General features: G+C 35.7%; 1 protein-coding gene and 1 long non-coding RNA gene across 3 annotated transcripts in view; one reads left to right on the plus strand and one right to left on the minus strand.

Moving 5' to 3' along the window:
- The window catches only part of SLC26A7 (solute carrier family 26 member 7), a 114,159-nt gene that overhangs the window by 10,616 nt on the left and 79,237 nt on the right, over positions 1–24,306 (minus strand). For both annotated transcript variants that reach the window (XR_011996581.1, XM_026013462.2), the window contains exons 12-15: positions 17,254–17,360; positions 16,166–16,232; positions 12,644–12,781; positions 8,250–8,298 (exon numbers count right to left, since the gene is read on the minus strand). Coding sequence is in view for 1 of the 2 variants with exons in the window: in XM_026013462.2 (XP_025869247.1) it covers positions 8,250–8,298; positions 12,644–12,781; positions 16,166–16,232; positions 17,254–17,360 (361 nt within the window). In the remaining variant the exon portion in view is untranslated. The remainder of the gene's footprint in view (positions 1–8,249; positions 8,299–12,643; positions 12,782–16,165; positions 16,233–17,253; positions 17,361–24,306) is intronic.
- Positions 1,461–14,059, plus strand: LOC140595167 (uncharacterized). Its single transcript, XR_011996582.1, has 4 exons — positions 1,461–1,587; positions 5,073–5,222; positions 6,687–6,721; positions 10,581–14,059. It is a non-coding gene; the product is annotated as an uncharacterized lncRNA (long non-coding RNA).

Consider the following 24,306-nt stretch of genomic DNA (forward strand, 5'->3'; position numbering starts at 1 on the left):
TTACTAGATCAATATTAAAAGAGTGGCTAAGAGATTTGGCTCATTATTTGATTCATGACATGTATTTCCTTGAATACTTTTTAAGATTCGTAAGCACACTTTTATCCAATTTGAACATTGTGTTATATTTTCAGAGTATAAAAGTCTCCTGCTAACAATTAAATGATCAGATAAGCTTTCTTACAAACGTTTGATAATTCATGATGTACATATATAAAATATATATAATAGATTAGGCATTTTCTTACACAGTTAAATATAAGAAGTTTTATTAGTAAGACTGATGTTTGCAATTTACCATGGAAATCAATATTTAAATGGTTCCTATGCAGATACTTTTGAATATATCTGTCATAGAAAATAAAATTTATGTGATTTCTTTAAAGGCAGTAGTGAGCTGGAGCCAGCTTATACCAGCTCCTTTTTTTTTTTTTTTAAAGATTTTATTTATTTATTCATGAGAGACCCAGAGGGAGGCAGAGACACAGACAGAGGGAGAAGCAGGCTCCATGCAGGGAGCCCGATGCGGGACTCAATCCCAGGGCCCCGGGATCACAACCTGAGCTGAAGGCAGACACTCAACCACTGAGTCACCCAGGGGTCCCAGCTCTTTTGACAAGTCTTCAATATGTCAATTGTTTCATAGCTTCTTAACTCCATGATTAATGACAGTGTTGGTGTTTGGAATGAGTCATGGTACAAATATTTACACAATGTAAATGGGCAAAAACTACTAGCAGCGCTTCTCCACCAACTTACCTCATTGCCCCCTGTTCCAAGAGTTGCTTGTTAAAGATTTACCAGCACATCACTGTCTAAAGGTGGGGAATGTTGTTAAACATAAGGAATAGAATAAATGATTTTTAAAAATCCAATGGCTTTGACAAAATACATTTCTTAAACCACTGGCATCTTTAGCAAGAAATCTTAAAATGATGATGATGACTCAATTTGATATCAGAATTTCTATAGCTCATTTTTCCATCCATACAGTACCATTCTTAACAAATGACATATATCTTTTACAAAATAGTGCATATTTCAAAATAAGCTACACTTAAATTGTTAGTTCAAGAAATTCTGTAGAAAACAAATAACATTAATATTTAATCCCCAAAATTTTTAAAAAACATTAATTTTTCTGAGATCTTTAAGCCTCATTCTTTATTTACTAGGAAACATAATTGTCATTGGTACTATTTACAAAAGAGGTTTGGAAAAAATTAATTTTAATATGAAAAAATATTAGCAATTGTTTTATTTAGAAATGTCAAAAAATGTCAATTCATTATTTTTCCTGAAAGAGGCCACATAAATTATGATCTATAACTATTAGAATATGGCATGAGTTCTATCATCTCCATTCCTTATCCAGACAAACATGGCTAACCAATCACAGTACTTTTTCCACTGAGGTCAAAGATCTTAGAATTTTTATCAACTCACCACTTCAGGAAGACACCAGGAGTTTACAAGAAATGTATTTGTCAATCTGAACTCAGTACTACAGTGAGAAAACAATCTATTGAGGTGTTATTTAGAGGGATTGATCACTGGATCTCAATTACCAGAAAACGGTGGTAAAAGGTACAGAAAAACTTTTAAGAAACAATTACTTTTTCTTCCCTAACCTATCATACTTATTTCATTTGTAAATTGCACTCGTCATTCTCTATATTTTCTTATAGTTATTTCATAATGTGAGTATCAATAGACTGCTAACTGTAAAAATGTTTGGGTTTTATCATAACAGTACAAAAATTTCCCTTCTATTGTCTCAGTGTGCTTGCTTTGTCTTTCATTTTTACACTCAGTTTCCTCTTTCTTGTTCTTTTAATCAAAATAGAGTATATTTTCATACCATCTAAAATGAAAAAAAAAAAGAATTGTTCCCATGGGACACCTGGGTGGCTCAGTGGTTGAGCGTCTGCCTTCTGCTCAGGTCATGATCCTGGGGTCCTGGAATCGAGTCCCGCATTGGGCTCCCTACAGCCTGTTCTCCCTCTGCCTGTGTCTCTGCCTCTCTCTCTGTGTCTCTCAAGAATAATGAATAAATAAATAAATAAAATCTAAAAAAAAAAAACCAGAATTGTGCCATGTAGTTATAGATAATAATTTAAGTAAGCTATTTTAAGAGGAGCAATTAATGATGCCTTTTCCAAATAAAAAAGACATCTTTAGTGGTAAAGTTACCAATTCACTGAAATGAAAATTTAAATACAATGGAGACTTCTGAAATCTTTCCAAAAATAAGTGAAGTTTTCTTTCACACAGTACCCTCTCAGCTCTACCATTGTACTGATTTTATGGCTATAACCTTGTGTTCTAAGCTTCTAAGTAAATCAACCAGTGCAATAAAAATCACGTTGTCGTAGAAAAGAATAAAGTGAATTCACAGCTAATATCCTGCCTTAAGCAAAATGAGGTAAGCTTGGAGCATGTGCAAAGGAGACAACTAATCTATACCCATGTGGGATGTGGTAAATGATGGGCTTTATCTACAAAAAACAACATTTCAGAAAGAAATTAACCATCAGGTGTGGGTGGGCAATTAACTCCAGACTGTGGAAGCCAGCTCTTTCCTGTAGAATATTCATTAACTCCTTTAATTAAAAAGTATTCATAGTTGCATAATTTAGGAGTGCTTTTCATATACTTCAAAAGGTTCTTGACAGTCTGTGAGTCACTCATAATTTTTTAAGAGAAGGAATTTTCTGTTGATATCAATTAACTATTGAGAAGCAGATTTACATCTCTAATTTCTCAAGAAAACAAGGAGCTATGAAATATTTAGAACAAACCACAACATTCTCCTTGGAAAACATGTGCACATATTATCAGGCATGTCATTCGTTCATTCATTCCTTCAAGCAGTCAGTCTACACAGACATATTCAGGGCTCTGAATGGTGTCCTAAGTAAGGCAAGTAGAATGGAAACAAGAAGGATGATGGGCCTTGCCCTCAAAAGACTCACAACCAAAGCAAGAAACCAGCTGATTGAACTCGTAATATGAAATATTCTGAAGGATGGAAAAATTATGCACAGAGTGCTAAGGGAGATAGAGGAGAGTGACCTGGTGTGGTAAACAGAATAATGGCCTCCAAGGATGCCCACATCTTAATCCCAGGCCTGTAAACATGTTAACATAGCAAAAAGAATTCTGTGGCTTTAAGTTAACCACCTTAAGATAGGGACATTACCCTAGATCATCCAGGAGGGTCCAATAATCACAAGGGTCTTGATGAGAGGAAGGCCGGAAGGTGGGAATGAGAGAAGATGTGGTGGTGGAATAAGAAGTCAAAGAGAAATTTGGTTTGAAGATGGAGGAAGGGGCCAGGAGTCATGGAATACGGATGGCTTCTAGAAGTTGGAAAGAGCAAAGAAGTAAATGGATTCTCCTCTAGAGCCTCCAGGAAGAATATAACTCTGCCAAAACTTTGAATTTCTCCTGTGAGATTCATTTCAGCCTCTAAAATTGTCCTGTAAAACTTAAGAGAATACATGTGTGTTGTTCTAAGCCACTAAGTTTGTGGTAATTTGTTACAGTGGCAGTAGAAACCAGTACACCTGGGTTGCTGGTTTGGGGGGTGAGGAGTGGTGGTGAGGGCAGGGAACTTGTTTTATTTTATTTTTTATTTTTATTTTTTTTTGGGGGGGGGAATTGTTTTAGACTTCAGGATCTGTGACAGCAGAAGTCACACCTGCCTTCTTCACCCTTGACCATACAGTGCCTGTCATGGTGCCCAGGACTTCGTGGATGTTCAGTGAATACCAGAAACATCTGCTGTGGGCAAGGGACACGAATCAATTAATGCAGGAATAAAAAGAAGAACAGAACGCATGAGCTGAGATCTGGAGAATGTGTAGAAGTCAAGCAGGGGAGAAGGCAAGTGGAGGTACACTTGGAAAACCAGAACCCTAAGATGTGCACAGGAGTGCCTCTTGGGAATGGCACAATGGCACTACAATGTTTTGGGGACAGAGTCTCCACATAATAATGGGAGACTTCTTCACATTTGAGCAATTTTTGTTTTCATTCAGATGAATATGATGACTGCCATCTTATAATTTATATAGCTGGTTTCATATATTTTGATTATTCAATCAGGTGCTCAACTATGAATCTTCCCCTTCTGTGAAAATTATTGTCAGGAGAGTGGATTTTTTAATTCTCTTCCCCTTCCAGTATGCATACCCGCCTGCAACAGAGACCTGAGTCCTGACTCTGTCCCTAACTAATTGCATGATTCAGAGCAAGTTCATTAACCCCTATGGCCCCCAACTTCTTGATCAGTAAAATGAAGAGTATCCTATCACCTATTTGAAAATGGAAGTACAGTATTTACTTATTACCCTTTTTGGAGTTATCAAGAAGAATGTACTTTGAAAACTGTCAAGTGCTATACAAATACTGTCCATCATAATTTTCATTCGCTGACCGAGTGTTCATTGGACCATGAAGGACAATGCAGTGAACATTTTAATTCATTTCTTGCCTTAAAACTCTAGTTGGAAGGAAAATATGCAGAATAAGAACAACTCTGTAACCATATAATATATGACTGAGTGAAGCACGTGATATCTCTGCTTTTCTATTACTATGGTCTCCGTTTCACAGCTGAAGATACTGAATACCAGGCTGCGTGGACTGTACAGTCCCCCGCATGGGTCTGGTTGACTTCCTTCTCTACCTAATGGAATTGCCAAGCAGTGTGTCCTTCAATTGACTTGACTTCTCTACTAAATCTTGAAGATATTACAAGGTTTGGATTGGCAGATTGAGGAGATGGTGCCATTCAGGAGAATCCAAATAAAAGCTCAGAGCCCTGGATGACTGCACTAGGTATGGGGACTGATTTATCAGACTTGGACAGAAGACATGTGTGATGTGGAGTAAAAGGGAAAGCAGTTCAAGAAGATAAGGAAGGGCTTTAGGTGGTGTGCTGAGGAGGAGTGGGCACTCGATCTTCAGCTTAGGATGAATCATAAGACGGATTTTAAAGTAAAGATTAATCATTTACTTTAATCAAGTACAGATTAATTTCATAGTAATCTGTCATTACATCACAGAGCACAGTATAGCCAAGATGGCGATTACATCTCCTCTTGCATGTTAACACCAACCGTCTGCAGTAGCTGCCTGCAGCCCCGGGCTGAGAAGATTCTCAGGCTACCCTGGCTCCTTGGAGGACATGCCTTGATCTACTAGCTCTGGTTGAGGTGAGCATGGGACACTGGATATTTTCTATCCATGGATTAAAACCAAGAATGTCTCGTAGCAGAAAAAAAAAAAAGTACTAATTCATTTTGCGCATGATTAAAGACAGAATCAGAGTCACAGAGTGAAAATATAGAGGTAATAAAACCGAGAGTTATAGGTTTTAGTAATTAAATGGGAGGGAAAAAATCAAGAACATGAACAGTAAACACATCCTTAGCATTTAAAGCACAGAGAGGGAAGAGTAAGACGGTGTTTCTGAACAAAGAGAGATGAGAAGACCCAGGATACCGTAGGGTGTCAAAAGAAGGAGAGGAGGAGGATACTGGGAGAAATACTCTTTCCTAGTTCTAGTATCAGCTAATTCTGACTATTACAGAAGGGACACAGCAAAGGTGACGATGCCCATCAGCTGCTGCCCTGTGAAAAGTGGGCCTGGCCTAGTGAGAGGCAGGGGTAAGAACATCCTTAAAAAGTTTCTAGATAGGCAGGAGAATTAGGCATTCAAGAAATGGTCATTAAATCAGTACTAGAGCAGTATTGTGCAAGCATTCTTTGAGAGCATCAGGCAAGAAAAAAGTAAATTTACTACACAAATTCAGTAAAGACCAGAGAAGCTGACATCCATGTTGATATGGATCAATGCCACTGATTTAGGTATTTATATAACATTTATGTTATTCTACTCTATATGTTATATGTTCATTCAGAATATATTTTATATACTAATACAGAAAGTATTATAATATGTTATCCTCTTATATAAACATTCCATATGACCTTTATTCATTGTACTGTTAATGGATATTTCAGTTGTTTCCAGATTTGGGGGAATTATAAAGAAAGCTACTATGAACAATCTTGTATGTTTCCAGGTACGAATATCAACAGATTTCTTTTTTTTATTGTACTTAGAAGTATGAAAATTAATGTAAGTCAGACTTTTCTGTTTTTTAAGTTTATATAAATGGACTTGGAATTTTATACTATGCTTCCTTTGTCTTGCTTTTCTTAAGCCTATTATGTTTTTTTTTCAAGATTTTATTTATTTATTCATGAGAGACACACACAGAGAGAGAGAGAGAGAGAGAGAGGCAGAGACACAGGCAGAGGGAGAAGCAGGCTCCACGCAGGGAGCCCGATGTGGGACTCGATCCCAGGACTCCAGGATCAGGCCCTGGGCCAAAGGCAGGGGCCAAACCGCTGAGCCACCTAGCGATCCCCTATTATGTTTTATATAAGACTTTTCCAACTTTCTTTATTATAAAAGTATACCAAATAATAAATATATCAAATAAAAACTCAAGTGCATAATATACCACAGTTTATATGTGTATATGTGTATCTGCTACCTTTTTTGGAAATATGAGTTGTTTTCAGGACAGTTTTGAACAGTTTTACAAATAATACTGTTGTGAATATTCTTATTTGTGTAATCGGCTGTACACAAACTCTCATTTCTTCAGGTTGCATAAGTAGGAGTGGAACTGCTGTTCATAGGGTATGTATATCTTTAATTTCATACAGCTTTTCCAAGCTGTTTTCTAGGGTGTTGCAACAGTTTACACCCCCACCAGCATTGTAGGAGACTTCTTATCCTACATTCTCACTACCCTTTGGCATTCTCAGACTTTTAAATCTTTACAATTATATATATTTATACACACATACACATATATATACACATACATGTATGTACCCACTTATATATGCATATATATATTTAATGTTCATTTCTCCAGTAATTACTGTAATAGTCAAGCATATTCTCACATGTTTACTGGTAAATTTGAAAATGCATGCTTCATGGCTTTTCCTCATTTCTTTTGGGTCTTCTGCCTTTTTTATTTATTGATTCATAGAGGAGTACAGTCCTTTCTCCATGTTATATGTTATATCTATCTTCTTCCATTCTGGCTTGTCTTCTCATGCATTATTTGGTGGCTTTCGTTAAACAAAAACTCTTAATACTGATGTAGCAAAGTTTAAAGATAATTTTCTATGCTTAATACCTTGCATATCTTGTTCATTTTCTCCTAATTCACTTCTAAATTTATACTTTGTTTACCACTCTTGGGATATTGATTCACCTGGTACTGATTTGGGGGTATGGTATTTGAATTGAATGAATAATTTCACTCATTGTAGACACATGATTGTCTCATCACTGTATATTAGTAAGACTGTCCTTCCCTCACTGCTCTGCAGCGCCACTTTTGTCACAAATCGAACACCAGTATGTGTGAGATTTTTCTCTCCTTTTGGGCTCTCTACTTTGTCCTATGATCTGTTCATTTATCTTGGAACCCATACAATACTGCATTGATTTTTAGAGCATTATAACGTATCTTCATAATTAAGAAAACATTCTCTCCCCCTTGTTCACATATTTCAAGAGTGTTTTGGCCTATTCTTGGCTTTTTCAATTTCTACACAAAATTTAGAATAAGCTTGCCAATTGCCATTAAAATGTCCTATTGGAATTTTAATAGGGATTATATTTATATTTATAAATCAACATAAATAAAACATATCTTTTCAATATTGAGCATTCTAACCAATGGACGTTGCAGTTCCTTCTATTTATTCATAAACACCTAAGTGTTGCAAGTATTTTAAACACCTTGTAATAAGGTTTTACATTTTCATCCTGTGTAGGTTTATACATCTTTACTTAAATTTACTTCTAAAAGAAAGCAGGAAGTGAGATAGAAAGAGGAGAAAGAGGGAAAGGAGGAGAAGATGGAGGAAGCGGGGAAGGAAGCAGGAGGAAGTGAAGGAGGAGTGAAGGAGGAGAGAGAGAAGACAGGGGAGGAAGAGAGTAGTAGAAGTAGAAATAAGAAGAGAAGGGGGAGAAGGGTAGAATAGGGAAGGGAGGTGGAAGACAAAGGAAGGGAGGGAGGTGGGGCAGAGAGAGAAGGATGAGGAAGACAGTAGAGGGAGGGAGAGTGGCAGGAAAAGGAAAGAGGATTTATTCTCTGGTCTATATTCAAGTCCAAACACTTAGATTTTTTGTTAAGCTAACTCACCATTGCAGTTGCCATTGGATAGAGAATTGAGCAACGTATTTTGTTCACACTGAAATGAAAATGAATATAAAGAAGAATAACATTATAAAAATTCACTTCTGCCCCTGAAAACAGCACATCTTTCTTTTCTCCATAAATAATAAAAAAAAAAACTAGGCTCCAAATATTATTTTTCACTAGTCTTTTTTTTTCAGAATGATAAATACAACACATTGAAATAATAAAATGATCATTGGTTCTAAGTATTTATTAGCTCAGTAAATAACTTGCATTTCAAAGTCAGACTATCTTGTTTAGAACATTTTCTGCAAGATTAAGTTTGTTTTGACTTTTGACCAGGAATCAAATATTTGCATCTGTTTTCATGTAGTGTATCCAATCAGAAATTAACCTCATTCACACAACATTCTCTGAGAGAGAGCCATTGGCCATATATCTCATATTATATGAAAGTGAACTGTTCATCTACAGCTCCATGAAAATGCCTGAGAAACCGTCCTGATTTATGGAAATGCTAGAAAATGAAAATAACTCTGCATCCTACAATTAAAGCTCTTTGAAACTGACAATAATTGATGCCTCTAATGAGATCACATGCTATCTTCTTCTCAAATGTTGATGACGATGATAGTAATTGATATTTTTGACTACTTACTATACACCAAGTTCTCTAATTTAATTATATGATCCTCAGAAAAAGCCTATGAAGTTACTCATCTCATTTTCCATAGGAAGGAGCCAAAGACTGGAAAGGTTAAATAACTTGACCAAAGTCACAAAGCTAGTAAGAACCTTGGCTAAAACCAAAGCTCATGCTTTTCCATTCAGAACCTCCTGCTCCCAAGCACTACATTATACCACTTCTCCCATCAAATCAGTTTCATCTTAAGGAACATCGATTTTCTCTTGATACCCAATGGTGCAGCTTATATACTTTAATTCTGGCTCTGACCGTTATCAGCTGTATTTCTACCAGGTTATTTTACATTTCTAAATCTCAATCTTCCTTTTTTGTAGCATTCAGACAATGCCACGTACATCACGGGGCTGGTGATGATTAAGTTAGTCTAATTAAAGGGACTAGCCCTTGAGAGACATTCAATGAATGTGAGTTGCTTTTCCTTCTTATATTTAATCTTGTCTGATATCTGCAAAAGAATTTCCAATAATTTATGTAGATACTCCACCCTCAAGGAGGTGAAGTATATAACTCCAAACTTTTTATGTGGGGCTGCACATAGTGATTTGCTTCCAAAGATAACAGTATGTAAATGGTAGAAACAGTAACTTTCCAGTGAGAAAACCTGACAAATCCTACAACGTGCAGGATGATCAAGGTTAACAACAAGGAACATCATGTTGATAGTGTGTACCTTTGATATGACGTGATGAAAATGGTGCTTTGCCTCTATAGTTTTTACTCCTAAAACCCCATATCCCTGGTTTTACCATGCTAAATTCCAACAGAAGGATATTCTACAAAATACCTGACCAATACTACTCAAAACTATCAAGGTTAACAAAAAGGAAAAGCCTGGGAAACTGTTACAACGAAACAGAATCTAAGGAGGCACAACAACTATATGTAATGTGATATCCTGGATGGAATCCTGGAACAGAAAAAGGACACTTGGTAAAACTAAAGAAATCTGAATAGAGCATGAACTTTTTAGTTAATGATAATGTATCTGTATAGGGTCATTGATTGTAACAAATAACATCACACTAATCCAAGGTGTTAATAACAGCAAAATTATATGGTGCAGGGTGTATAGGAACTGTCTGTACTAACACTTTTCAATTTTTTTGTAAGTCTTAAACTGATTCAAAAATTTAAGTGTATTTAAAAAAAAATACCTTGTCTGAGCAAAAGAAAATTTTGGATAAACAGCAGACTGAAACCTCCTTTGCAAAGTTAGATCACAAAATGGCTATTATTATATGAGAGTATAAGGGAAAGGAGGGGAACTGAGTGGTAAAAATTAGAGAGGGAGACAAACTCTAAGAGACTCCTAACTCTGGGAAACAAAGGGTTGTGGAAGGGGAGAAGGATGGGGGGATGGGAATGAGGAGGGCAATTGATGGGATGAGCACTGGGTGTTATACTATATGTTGGCAAGTTGAATTTAAATTTAAAACTGTATAAAAATATATAACCTATATAATAAAGAACATGAATCCAATAAACACTTGCACCCTCAAATCTAAGATTTAACATTCGGGAAGATATATAATGATGACATATAGGAAGCATATTGTCACAGCGTAACAAAACAGGAAATCCTTTATCAGTTTGTGTTTTGAATATAATATGATTCTTCTTACCCTCAGGTGTTTTAAATGACCTTCCATCACTACCATCTACCATTGAAAATGCAGCTGCAAGAGAAGACCAAGGACCCAGCAGAGCACCCCAGTCTAAGACAGAAGCATGGACCGCTATGCAGAGCACAGTATATCCTTTAAAACTCACAGTGTGAAAATACAAATAATATTTGCATTATTCTCATTAGAGTGAAACATACTCTCAAGAAATCCTTTCTCACCACCATACAATTCTGAGTTAAAGAATCCCTTTGGATGTCATTATGTATCAATAACCTAGATTCAATGAACTCTACTTGATTATTAAAACTCAAATTTCTTAAGTCCCAAGAAGGTAAAAATATATGTGGAACCTCTTCTCAGAAGGCTGCATTTATTATTAGGTTTATTTCTGACTTAATATGCTACAAGATAAACCACATGCCAATTTTCAATTTCTGAAAACACCTTAGTCTTGCAGGAAAATATTCTACAGGAAATATTATCAATTATCAATACAACAACTGGTTATAAAAATATTTATGTCAGATACTCTATTAGACATGATAAAGCCTACAAAGAAGCATATAATTTCAAAAAGTAAATTTACAATTTGATAAAATAAGACTACAAGTTTTTTTTATGGGTTAATTAGATTATTTGGAACTGTGGACGAATTTTCCCACAATATTAATGTGTATGGCGGTTGTGAGCTTGTATCAGCCACAAGAACCTGCCTATCTCATGATACAGCTAAACATTGCTATGAGGTAAGCATGGTTTTGTAAAAGAAAGAGGCCTTGTGTCCAATATGAACAACTAGGAATGTATGTCCATCTTTGTCATGAGTGCAAGTTCTCAACAAAAATCACAGGTAGGGTTCCTAATGATCTGCTGAAAGTGACATCCTAAAGAGTATAGTGAGAGGAAAAGACAGGGCTGGAGAAACACAGGCAGGGCCAGGCTCATAAACTTGCAACTTATGTGGTCATACAGGATCCCATGCTTAGAAGGGTCCCCTACCTGGCTGAATGCTCTGCGAAAGCCATCTCGAAATTCTTAGTAATTGTTGAACAAGGGCCATCACATTTTCATTTTGCACTGTGCCCAGCAAATTATATATCTGATCCTTTGTTTAGGGCCTCTGTGGTTTGGATCAGTATGAGGCCCAGAGGCAGAAGCATAAAGCTGCAAGGAACAGGACTGTGCTACTGGACAGCTCCTGAGATGCTAGACATGGAAGTCAATACTTCCTATCTACCTAAGTGACTGGGGATAACATATGCTCAAGGATACAAGAAGAAGAGACCTTTGTAATCTGGACTAGTAATGGAAAACTTCATGGAGAGGGTACTACTTGTGCTCAATCAAACTAATATTAGTTAACATTTTATAGTATTGAGTAGGCCAGATAGTATTTTGAGTGCCTTACATATATTAACTCATTTAATCATCCTGATTATAGATCAAGAAATTGAATCACAAAAGGTTTAATTAAATCAGTTAAGTTCCCATAGCTCATCAATGGCAAACCCAGGCAGCTCCAAAGTCCATGCTTAAGGGCTTAATTAAGGATTCAAATAATCACAGCTTATTTACATAAAACCAACCTGATGTACATTTGATATCTCTGTTAATGAAGATAACTTGTGGAGATAAAGAATGCTAGTTTTTTAAAATGATTATAATGATAGCAACAGTTTATGCTTCTCTGAAGTCATATATCATATTCTACCTCTTTTAGATTTGGATCTGACTCTTCTTTCTCTTGGTAAAAGGTCTTTTAAGCTAAATGATTTGTCTTATTTATTCTTCTCAGGGTTATAGTACCTAGTACACATATGTGTGTACTGGATACATATGCTGAATGAAATAATGAATGAATGAACGAAAAAACAAATGAATGAGAGTGATTACCTAAAAACTAACTACAAGGACCGAATGAAAAGTATAACACAATATAAGGCTTTGCTGAGGGAGAGGTTTCCAAGCACTCTTATAATGTATTATATTTCAGGATTCCTATCTTAGTATCATGATATAAGGTTATTTTTAGTACATTGTTGTAATCATGAACTAGAAGATCCTACCTTGCTGACATCATCCAGTAGCTGGTTGCTGGCATTTTCCTTTTGTATTATGTTCATTAGATCAGTATGAAACTTCTTTGCATTCAGGAAAACAAGTGGGTTGTTTATTGAGATAATCTTCACCTGCTGCAAGGTTTCCTTTTGGAGGAGAATAGGAATAAATTCAGAGTTCTGAATGAAATAAGAGGATAACTCTATCCAAAGAGTCCAACTCTTACAAATCCAAATGCCACTCAGTGATGGAAGCAATCTCTTAGCCAAGGCTGTCATTATTAAAATATATTTGGAGAACTTAATATACTATCATGCTTCTTGGGGAAAAATATGTAATTCCTCTTTACTAAGAAACATTAAAAACCATGAGATGAGTCTGCATCTTTTCAGAAAATGGCCTTTATTCCTACTGATTTGAGGAAGGCAACATCCTAGGATATCCAAAGAGTACCAGGAAGCCCTGTTCTCCCAAAAGTACCTCTTCCCTACAATCTAGAAACTCAAAATTCGTTCACTTGACCATCACTATTTTTTTTAACGAAAATACGTCCTAAAGGATCAACTCTCAATTATTTACCTCAAAATGACATAGCTTTCTTTTGGCTGAAATTATAAGCTTACAAGTGCCGACCAATAGTCCTAATTAGGAGAAAGAAAACAAGAGGTAGTATCGGAATATGGTTTCACTGTGGGCAGGACTAGGTTACACTGGATTGCCAGGATGCAGGTAAGAGATACAGGAAGAGAGAACAAAAGGTGCCTGCTTTGGCCATTGCCCAGGTCTTCGGGCACCAATTTCAGGATGCAACTGAAATCATGCTCTCCATGACTTTTGGGGCAGGGGTCTGACCTAGAAATGGAGAAGATGGTAAGTTCTATGAAATAACTCCTTACCAACTAAATAAAGCAATATTCCTTCAGGCGTTAGTACGTGCATAGAAGAGGAAACCCAGGGAATAGTGAAGCATACAGGCAGAGAAGGAAAGATAAAAGAAAGAAAATATTAGGTTATTACTCTCAGCTTCCTCATCTTCTAAAGTAGGTACATTTTTAAACTACATACTCTGAAAACATTTCTATGGCTATACAACTGATTAGACTTTAGAAAGTGAGATTTGCTACAAATAAACAATTCCAGAAAACAAAATCCTTAAGTTACCAAATTAACTTTTAATCAAGAGTAAACTTCTTATAGGCAAAGGCAAGTCAAGAAACAGACTCCTAATTATAGAGAAGAAAATGCTGGTTACCAGGAGGCGGTGAAGTAGGGAATGGATTAAATAGGTGATGGGGATTAGGGAGAGCACCGGTGATGAGCACCGGATGATGCTTGGAAGTGTTGAATCATGATATTGTACACCTGAAACTAATATAACGCTGTATGTTAACTAACTGGAATTAAAATAAAAACTTTTTAAAAAAGAGTAAATCCCTTACAAACCAAAAATAAAACAATTCTTGGGCCTGTCATATTTAGTTATCACAAAGCCCCACATCAGGGGCACCTGAGTGGCTCAGTCGGTTAAGCGTCTGCCTTCAACTCAGGTCATGATCCCAGAGTCCTAATATCGAGCCCTGCAACAGGCTTCTTGCTCAGTGGAGAGCCTCCTTCTCCCTCTCCCTCTATTTCTCGCTCTGCTTCTCCCCCTGCTTGTATGCTTGCTCTCTCTCTCTGTCAACTAAATAAATAAAATCTTTAAAAAAAAAAAAAAAAAAGCTCCACATCTAAGATGGACCCACCAATCATACCATGTAATTGAGCCAAACTGTTATTTTAAGTTCATAATTTTTTTTAAAAAACAAGTATTTGTTTAGGAATAGAGATTCAAATTGTATCAGAAAAGAAATTCTCAAAGGGGTTGAATTCACCCCAAAAGAGATCTCCCAAGTCAAGGATGAATGTTTCACAGGAAGAAGGTGGAAGAGCATGAACAGTGGAGAGGAGTAGCAGACCGGCTCCACCTACCATCTCATGTTCAAATCTTGCTCTTAGCTTTCTCTCCCTCTTATTTTTAATACAAAATATTAAATAATTAGTAAAGCGTAATGTTCTAATAAAATTAAGATTTCTGTGTGACATGGTTATTATTCAAGTATGCGACTACACTGAAACCAGTGTTTAAAGACACAGAAGAATTTTGGCATTTTTATCTTCCTACAAATCCCCTCATTCACTTGCCCACATGTTTAGCCTGAAAAGAAGGAACAGATTAGATAGAATGTATTCTTCTATAGAATCTTTAAGCTGAAAAATGGACAAACTGGAATTCTGTTTCAAAGCTATGAATGTCAAGGCTAACGTACATAGCTATATGTGTAGGGTGGATACACAGACCAGGGATCCAAGACCAGTCTGGGACTTTGTGTGAGCACTATATTCTCATGGAAAATTTAAAGAAAATTAAAAAAAAAAATTCCCATCACTGATGGAAAACTTGAGCCCCAAACATTCTGAGGGCTCTGGACTCTAATAGCTCACTATGAAGCAAATCTTCTCACACTTATTAAAAACACAAGCCATAATGTATATAAATATTGAATCACTACGTTGTATAACTGAATCTAATGTATGCTAATTATTCTTCAATTTAAACACACACACACATGCACACACGTGTGCATCTGCATGTGTTCACACATGTTCCATTTCCCTGGGTGTCACACAAGGACTCCTGATCCTACTTCCTACTTCCAATCTACTCAGAAATACCCTGACAATTGGTCCTTCTGGTGGGAGGCCAGTTCTCTTTGTTTTGAGGCCAATCATGAGGTACTGAAACAAGTGAACATGATAAATAGAGAAAAAAAATGGTTAGTCAAACATTTACAAAGCAGGTTCAAAGTGAGGCCATATTTTTAAATTGCCAAAATATTTAAGTCAACATTTTTTCCCCTCGTTTTAAATTTGTTTTGGTCATCTTTCAGAATAAGAAGCTAGAACTCAAACACCACTGGCTTGCCCAAGCATGGAGAGGGCAAGACAATTTACATAAGCTGTTTTCTTAAAAAGATGTCCACTGTGCAAGAAACCAATCCTACTGGCATTCCATAACCATTGGACTTAATTACCCTCTGCTAATAATACAATCTCACTGTGCTACAAAAAATAAAAGCAATACTATGATCCAATCTTGCTTTATTCCCTTCCCTATTTATTCCCTATCTTCTTGTATCATTTAATTTGGAATAGACTATTTGTTTAGTTTGACTGTTTTATGCAACTTAGCTAATGAAAAAGAGATTTCCAAATGCCTGAACTAATCTGGACCATGATTTCACTGTGAGCTGTAGTTTTATGGACCATGCTATCATCTTATCTGAATGCTAATACAGGATTTTTATTGTTCTATTGACTTGTTGCATGTCAACTGCCACATGTATGGTGGTCACATATATCACTGAAAGTTCATGCTCATTAAAAATAAAATTATCATGTACTTAAAATTATGCTTTATCTACTTATGATACCTTAAAACTATCTGAACTACAAAAATTGTTAATTATTACACAAAGGAAAAGTAAACTTACGCCATCCGTTTCTATCTTCACTTTCAATTCCATTTCTTTCATGTTTTTTATACTCAGAGTCTTTGCCCTAGAATTCAGGCAGATAAAAAATAAAATGACATTTCCTAATCACTACAATAACAATGAAAATGTAAAAAGGATGTCATTTCATCTTAACAATTAGAACATATCTATATTGATTAAAATCCTCTATCCCGTTTGTTCATAAAATATTGGTAAATCTATATTTCTCTGAGATCCTAAGGAATAGAGAGTAATGCTGGAGACATCTAAATAGAGATTAATAAATATAATTTACCTCCTCTGGGTTCCCAGAGCCCCGTATCTCCAAGCCACAAGAGGTAGACTGACAAAAAGAATTATAGGAGAGTGTATAGTGTTTAGGAAAATCTTGTTTTAGGGGAAAAAGAAGTAAAGAGGGATCAATGGCAAGATAGGACCAGATACTGATGAATCTACATAGACAGATTTCTACAGAAATCTCTATATAGACTCATAGGGGTAACACTTGACATTTTTTAAGTATATTATTTCACAAAGAATTTCAAGGGAAGGATGAGAAATGAGTAGAAGCATTATCAGATGATGAACACTGAGAAAGTAGAAAAAGAACTGGTCAACATAGTGGAACGGTTTCCAGAAGTTCAGTAAAAATCTCCAATAAATTATCTAGAAGAAATTTATACACACATATATATAAATCTGCCTTCCGAAAAATCAAATTTACTTACTGATGTTATTTAATTTTCTAAATGATTAGATTTTATGTGGCCATTGAATAATATGTCCCCTTCACCTGATTTTAAAAAAAAAACAACACCTCTGTGACACAGAGTATAGCTATGGATTAATTTACTTACTTTGATAGATTTTATATATTCTATTTTATAGTATGGACGAGATATTTCTCTTCATTAAGACAAACATTGTTATATATCATATGCAAATAAACTCTTTCTTTTCCTCTCTAATTCTCTGATACCAACTAAAACATGAGAGTAGCACTAAATATTCCACAGAAATAAAAGTAACTGGCAATACCATTTACTTTGCTAATGTGTCAAAATAAACAGCGTTTAAGATCTTACCTTGGGAAGCGACCAATCACGATAGCTATGGTACAGACCACACCGAACAGCAGCCCCACATTGGCAGCAAAGCATATTGTAAATACGTATGTACTGACCCAGATGCCCTGGAAGAGAAACAGGAAACAGAAGAATTACCCTTTGGTAATTCTCATCTTTCTCGTGATTGCTAAATTCCTCACAATCTTATTCTACAACATTCCTGTGACCAAATCTCTCAGCAAGAATAGGCTATTTAAACAGTGGTAAACAGAGTCTAGAAACACAGAAACAAATTCTGGTTCCATCAGACTCCCAGCAGTAAAGGTGGGGAAAAGGCACATTCTTTCCTTTCAGGAACTGACAGCCCTTAGTTCAATTCCCAGCAGCACTTTCTTTCAGATCTGTAAATAGTTGGTTGATACGCGTGGTTCAAAAGCATGCCATAATTTTCCAGTTTTCTCATTTAATGGAATAATACTATAAGCAAATGTTAGCAGATTTTTGGTCATTCCCCACAATTTTTGTATTCTAGGATTGCTAATGTAGTCTATTACTATGTAAGACCCTCAAAGACTAATAGTTAAAATGATTGAATCTAATACCACCAATGTCACTGTTAGATCAGCCACTATAAAGATTGTTATAATTTTATTTGCAAGGGGCAACTTCTTGTGAAATTGTGAAAGCTGAAAAATCTGGGCCAACTTAGTCCTTGGGAATATTTCAAAAGACTGCAAGAAAATTCTTTCTCCTTTAGTTGGGACTCCAACATTATTACAGTTTTGCCCATTACCTGAAATTACAATTTATAACAAGATATTGTATTATAGTTGGCATTTCTAAGTTTATTGCTGGCAAAAAAAAAAAAAAAGATCTTTAAAAGCAAAATAATTTGTGAAATCCAGAAGGTTATATTTTCTAAACACAATTTCCTGCATTTATCAAATATTAGACCAACAAAATATTCAAGCTGCCTCTTTCCCCCAAACTATTTGCATTACTTTACCTATGCACAGTTCTAAGTTGATTTCTTCGTCCCAGTGGCTATATGAGTACTTTAAAACATCTTCAACAATCTAATTCAATCTCATATGCAAATTAAAAAGTTAGAAACTTCTCTATAATCTGAAGATAGTGCAGATTCTTGTAGGGGAGGGTGAGACAAGTTTGAAGTAAATGTTTCTAAATAGCATTTTTTACACAAAATGCTTCTCCTTTGTATTATTTATCTAAATGGAGCTTGAGTGGTTCTTCATGGTGAGCTATTTTGAAAAGCTAAGCCCTTGGAAGCAAATGGAGGGATATTTACCTATAAAATTCCTTTTGATATAGAAGAAACAAACATTCTAAAGTAAAAAGAGAAAATATATCTTAAGCGTTCTCATGTTCAGATCCATCACGAAGAAATGTAATGCTGTTAGCACTTACTATGACATCATCCTCAGCCTGTCATCTCATAGATTAGACACTAAAATGTTTTTCCTCTATTTGGTGAAAAGACAATCTTTTGAGTCTTTTATACATATACAGTGTAATTTTTCCTCCCTAATGTATTACATAATGTAAAATGCTTCATCACATAAGGCTGCAAGTTTTTGATCATTACTTCAACTTGCCATGATTGCTTTGTTTCTTACTCATCCCTTAATGTGGACTGAACCCTCCCCCCTGTGTGGGGCAAAATAAGACCTCACCAAAAGTTTTATACGTCTGATTCCTCATGGCCAACCTCCATGATTCAATATAGCAGAGGGAACTGAGGATCCTGGTCCCTGCCATTTATAAAAACCACAGAGCCCAGAGGCCATGATTCATCAGAGCAACCAAAAATTTTGGTACCATCTGGTTCTATTTTTAAAGTATATTTACTCTCCCACAACATCATCTATTGTAAGTTGGGTTCACAATGCTTAGTTATTTCCTGGGGCTACATTTATAGCTTTGAAAAAAAATATCAAAATGTAAATTAACAACACAGATCAGGGAAACAGTTCCATTGGTTAGAGTGAGTCCCAACACTGTTCTGTAACAATGTCTGTTAAAGATCCAAACATTGGTTGTCACAGTTGTAAGGAATTAGTTAACTCCCAGGCTCTTATTTTTTTCATTATGTGTTCCCACTTGATCCCTTCTCTATTAGCACTCACAGTCCCTAAACACAAGCTAACCCCAAAACTGACCTCAAGCAGGAAACACATAAACACATAAACCTTTACACAGTGGAGCCTCTACTCAATCACTTTACCTCCTCCTCATCTGTTTTGGTGGTTGATACACATTATTATATTCCTGTAGATGTGAATTCTATTCCCACTGTTCAGTTACTCAAACCCAGCCCGATTTGGCCTTGGATTCCTATTTCCTCATTACTTCAGACAGGGTTTTGATCAACAGCTCAAAGTGGAATAATTATTGAACTATAAACAATTTAAAGAAATAAAAATTTCTAACTTTTCATGTGATGACTGCTTATGTGATGTTTTTTAAACTTTCAACCTTCAAATTATTTTACGTATATCCACAGCTTCACTTCCATGATATTTTAATATAGTCTATCTATTGAGTAATCTGGACATATTCTATCTTCTGGGTTATATAACCTATATCCAAAAAAGTCTGTGCAATAGTCTCACTACAAATGCTATGTCCTGATCATATTCCAATCATCCATGACTTCTCACTGTTGAATTCCTTAGCAACTTGGAAATACCTGTCCACTTCAAACTTAGGAGGCTTTGTTAAACTAAACCCAATGTCTCATTCAACCATCATCCATCTGTTATATCCATGTTATCTTCCTCAACCATACTTTTTGCCCGCACCATACTATTCACTCCAGGTTTTCAACTCTCATCTCTACATAGGAGACTACCAATTTTGAGCTATTAAGCCATTTTTCAAACTGTCTACTGATATCTTCAAACACAAATGCAAACTCATTAACTTTACCCCAAGATCTCCCCTTCCTTCAATGTTCTCTTTCAGTTACAACACTAATATTCTTCATGACACTGCAGTCAGAAACTGTGGAATCATATTTACTATTTTTCTTTTTTATTTACTAATCCAATCATTTCCTATCAATTATTAATTTCAAAAATCTCAATTATTAATTTCAATCTCAAAATGCCCTCTTCTTAATTCACTGATAAGGGCCTAGTTCACACTTTCCTATGGCTTGCCTAGACTATTCTGACAGCCTCCTTCCTAATTACCTGTGTTTGTTATCCGCACTGTAAACCATTTGCTATACTGCTGCCAGGATTATCTTTTTAAAAGTATTGATTTAGATAGGATATTGAAGGTACTTTTACTCTACTACCTTTTATTGAAATTCATCCAAAATAATATTAAAAAAAACCCTGAATATATAGGGAGGAAAACCCAGCCTCAAACAAACAAGAACATACTCACAACTCCTAACTACAAAATATGTTGTAGAGTTGCCAAATACTGTGAAATTTGTGAAATATCAAGGTGGATACTGGAAACCAATACATTTGCCCTCAAGTTTTAATCAATTACAGAGATATTCATGAATGTCACAGTTTTAAAAATTCTATATAGTAATTTTCTGATAAGAGCTCTCCGTTCTTTGGGCAATGGTGGGCTGGCTACAAGAGAAGAAGGAAATGTACCCGTATGATATATATTTTATACCATGGAAAGAAGAGCAGTAACATGAAACACCAGTTGTATCACTTAAAACCTAACTTTCTAACCAAAGGAGACTGACAGAGGTGAAGAAACATGAAGAAAGGAGAAAAGACAGCAAGTGTCATAAGAGAGCCTGTGATTGTGAGGCTTTGTTTCAACAAGGGACAAATCTTCTGATGACGTACCTAAATCAGAGCTGTGGACTACTCCATCTTACTTCCTCACCTCCTTCCCTCCCCATATTACTTTTACGCAAATAGCTAGGACCACTAAAAATGCATTACAATCATAAAATAATCACAGGGATTTATTCATAGAAATAGGGAAGGAAACAAAATAATGAAACAGAGACGAGATAGGTCTACACATTGTAATAGGCAATTTAACAACCCCCCCCCCACACACACACACACAAACCCTCAGAAATAGATGTGAAGATTCAAAGAATAAAACCTATATTATAAAAAAAGAAAAACTGAAAGAGATTTTAAAAATAAGCTGGAAGAATTTAGAAAAGGATGTGGATAGATATAAAAACATTATAGAGATAAGAGCCATATTTGAAGCTAAAAAAAAGAGAGAGATAATCACAACTAGAATACCATAACAGGGATATAGCAAATAGTCCAGAAAAACCACACCTACGCTCCCAAAAATAATTTTAGGAAAATATATAGATACAAAGAAAGACAAAATAAAATCAACAAATACATAATTCATGAAAAGAATATATAGATTTGGAAAAATACTCAGATATATTAGAAGAAAAATTTTGCATATAATCTTTAATTCTGAGATCAAAAGGATATGTCATTCTCATAGAAATTTGACACTGGATGTTCAACCACAAGAAATATTCTGATAATATTACCAAATATCATGGGCAAGAAAGAACTTCACTGAATATCCACGCAGAAAAACAAATTCACATAAGATAACAAAATAAATCATGTTGACCTATAATTTCTCTGTTTTATCTCTCAATACCTGAAGATAGTGCCAAGTCTAAAAAGTCCTGGGAAAGCTTTTTAGACTCAGCCAAAAACTTCCTTCTAGTATGGGAAAAAAAATCCAACATACAGATATTTTTACCACGCAGCAGCTCAGGGAATTTAAACACATAAGCCTTTCTTGAAAAACTACTTGGTAATGACATACAGAAAACAAAGAGATTAATTGAAATAAATAACTCCGGAAAGAGAACCTGCATTTAAAATTAAAAAAAAAAAAAACTAAGGTAACCAGTAAATGCATTTAAATAATCATCTATAATTGAATGACATCATCTTCTAGCAGTGATGTTCCTAACCAGAAACTTAGAACTACTTCTAGACTGATGCACTTTATATGATGAATTGGTAGTGAGGACAAATTAGTGCAGTCTCTTAAATATCTTTCAACTCTATTTCTGCCTCTTGAACCTCCTGGTCTAACTTGTGTTCCAGGCCTTGCTCACTTACTTGGCTGACTTCCTAAGGCATTTCATCCATCTTCCCCAAATGACTCCAGCAACGCTTCCAATACATAAATCTTATTCCTACCTCTCCTTTTCGTGATGTCATACTGCCTTCAGGATGAAGTTTAGTCGTCTTAATAGGACATAAGCAACCTTTCCCAGTCCAACTCATTCTTAACCTTTGCAACCCCATCTATTACTACTCCTACACTCACACTCGATGTTCCACCCGTCATTTCCTAGAAGGCTTTCCTGACATCACTCCCCTTGCAATGTGGTACCATGCTCCCCCTTATGAAATAAATGAGTCCCCTAGAAGTACCTTTATCACAGGGTTATCAAATAGCTTGTTCAATAAGTCTGCATCCTCTAATATCTCTATTTCCATGTGTTACCTCACATATATCACCTTTAAAAAGTCATGATCTTCCATCAGTCTGGCTAATTTTAACCCTTTGGCCTGCCTATCAGTACTGTTACTTCAAGTCTCAGTTCCCATTTCAGCTCTGCTGTTAGAGTCTCATATGCACCCAGTCCAAATTAAATGCTCTAACTTCCATTTTTTTCCCCAGCACTAAGCTTGTACTTTTATTTCCAGGTAATGTTGTATCATGTCTTGCATAATAAGTTGATGTTTCTATGTCTGCTTCCTGCACAATGAAAGTGTCTGGAGGGGACAAGTAGTTCTTTATTTATCTCTGCGCTCCTCATGGCACCCAGTATTGTACTTGGGTAGGGTAATACTGAGCCTTGAGAGAAGTGTTATGAAAATAGGCACCAGTTACCCAGTTACCCCACCCCCCGCCCACCTCCCCTTCCACTACCCCTTGTTCATTTCCCAGAGTTAGGAGTCTCTCATGTTTTGTCATCCTCTCTAATTTTTCCCATTCATTTTCCCTCCTTTCCCTTACAATCCCTTTCACTATTTCTTATATTCCCCATATGAGTGAAACCATATGATGATTGTCTTTGGTCACCAACTATTAAAAGGTGGACATATGAGTGATACAAGTCCACTGATAAGAGTGAAGAACATAAGTAGGTTTAAAAAAAAAGAAAAGGGGGATCCCTGGGTGGCGCAGCGGTTTGGCGCCTGCCTTTGGCCCAGGGCGCGGTCCTGGAGACTCGGGATCGAGTCCCACGTCAGGCTCCCGGTGCATGGAGCCTGCTTCTCCCTCTGCCTATGTCTCTGCCTCTCTCTCTCTCACTGTGTGCCTATCATAAATAAATAAAATAAAATAAAATTAAAAAATTGATTCCAATTAGTTCACATGCTTGTTGATGAGGATCAGGCCAAACATTGAATGAAACAAGCTTGAAAGGAATATCCTGAATGAGATTTAGAGAAACAAACCTCTGATTTAAAAAAAAATAAAATAAAATAAAAAATAAAAAAGAAAAAAAGAAAAAAAAAAGAAAAGAAATGCATAAAATGTATACATTTTGAATAAAATATATTTTCAAGTGGAACTTGCCTAATCTTTTGTATTAAAATATTAAATGTTAAAAAAAAATAGGCACCAGCACAAATAATCCCCCCAAAGTCTCCCTGAGCAAAGAATGTGAAGGAGGGAGAAATATAGAGAACTGCATTTCAATATGGCAAATGTCATAAGAGAGTTAAACAGAGGGTACTTATGAAATACTTTATCTGTATTGGAAAGGGAAAGTATTTTGGATGCTCCTGCATAGATATATTTCTCTAAAATAAGTATGTTATACATTTCTGTTAGTAGAAGCCACACTTGATCATTGTTCAGTACCATTTAATCTCTTGCTGGCAATATCCTATCAACATAATGCTCCTCTCAGTGTCACCCCTTTAAAACCAAATTCATGAGACTTTGTGTTTTGAAGGAATATGGTCACTATTAAGATGTTCACCCTATATTAATGCAACACATTTCTTAGCAATTAATGATGGTTTTTCATATATGTTCTATTAGTGTGTACTTCCT

This window comes from Vulpes vulpes, chromosome 13 (assembly GCF_048418805.1).
Source record: "Vulpes vulpes isolate BD-2025 chromosome 13, VulVul3, whole genome shotgun sequence".
Lineage (NCBI taxonomy): Eukaryota > Metazoa > Chordata > Mammalia > Carnivora > Canidae > Vulpes > Vulpes vulpes.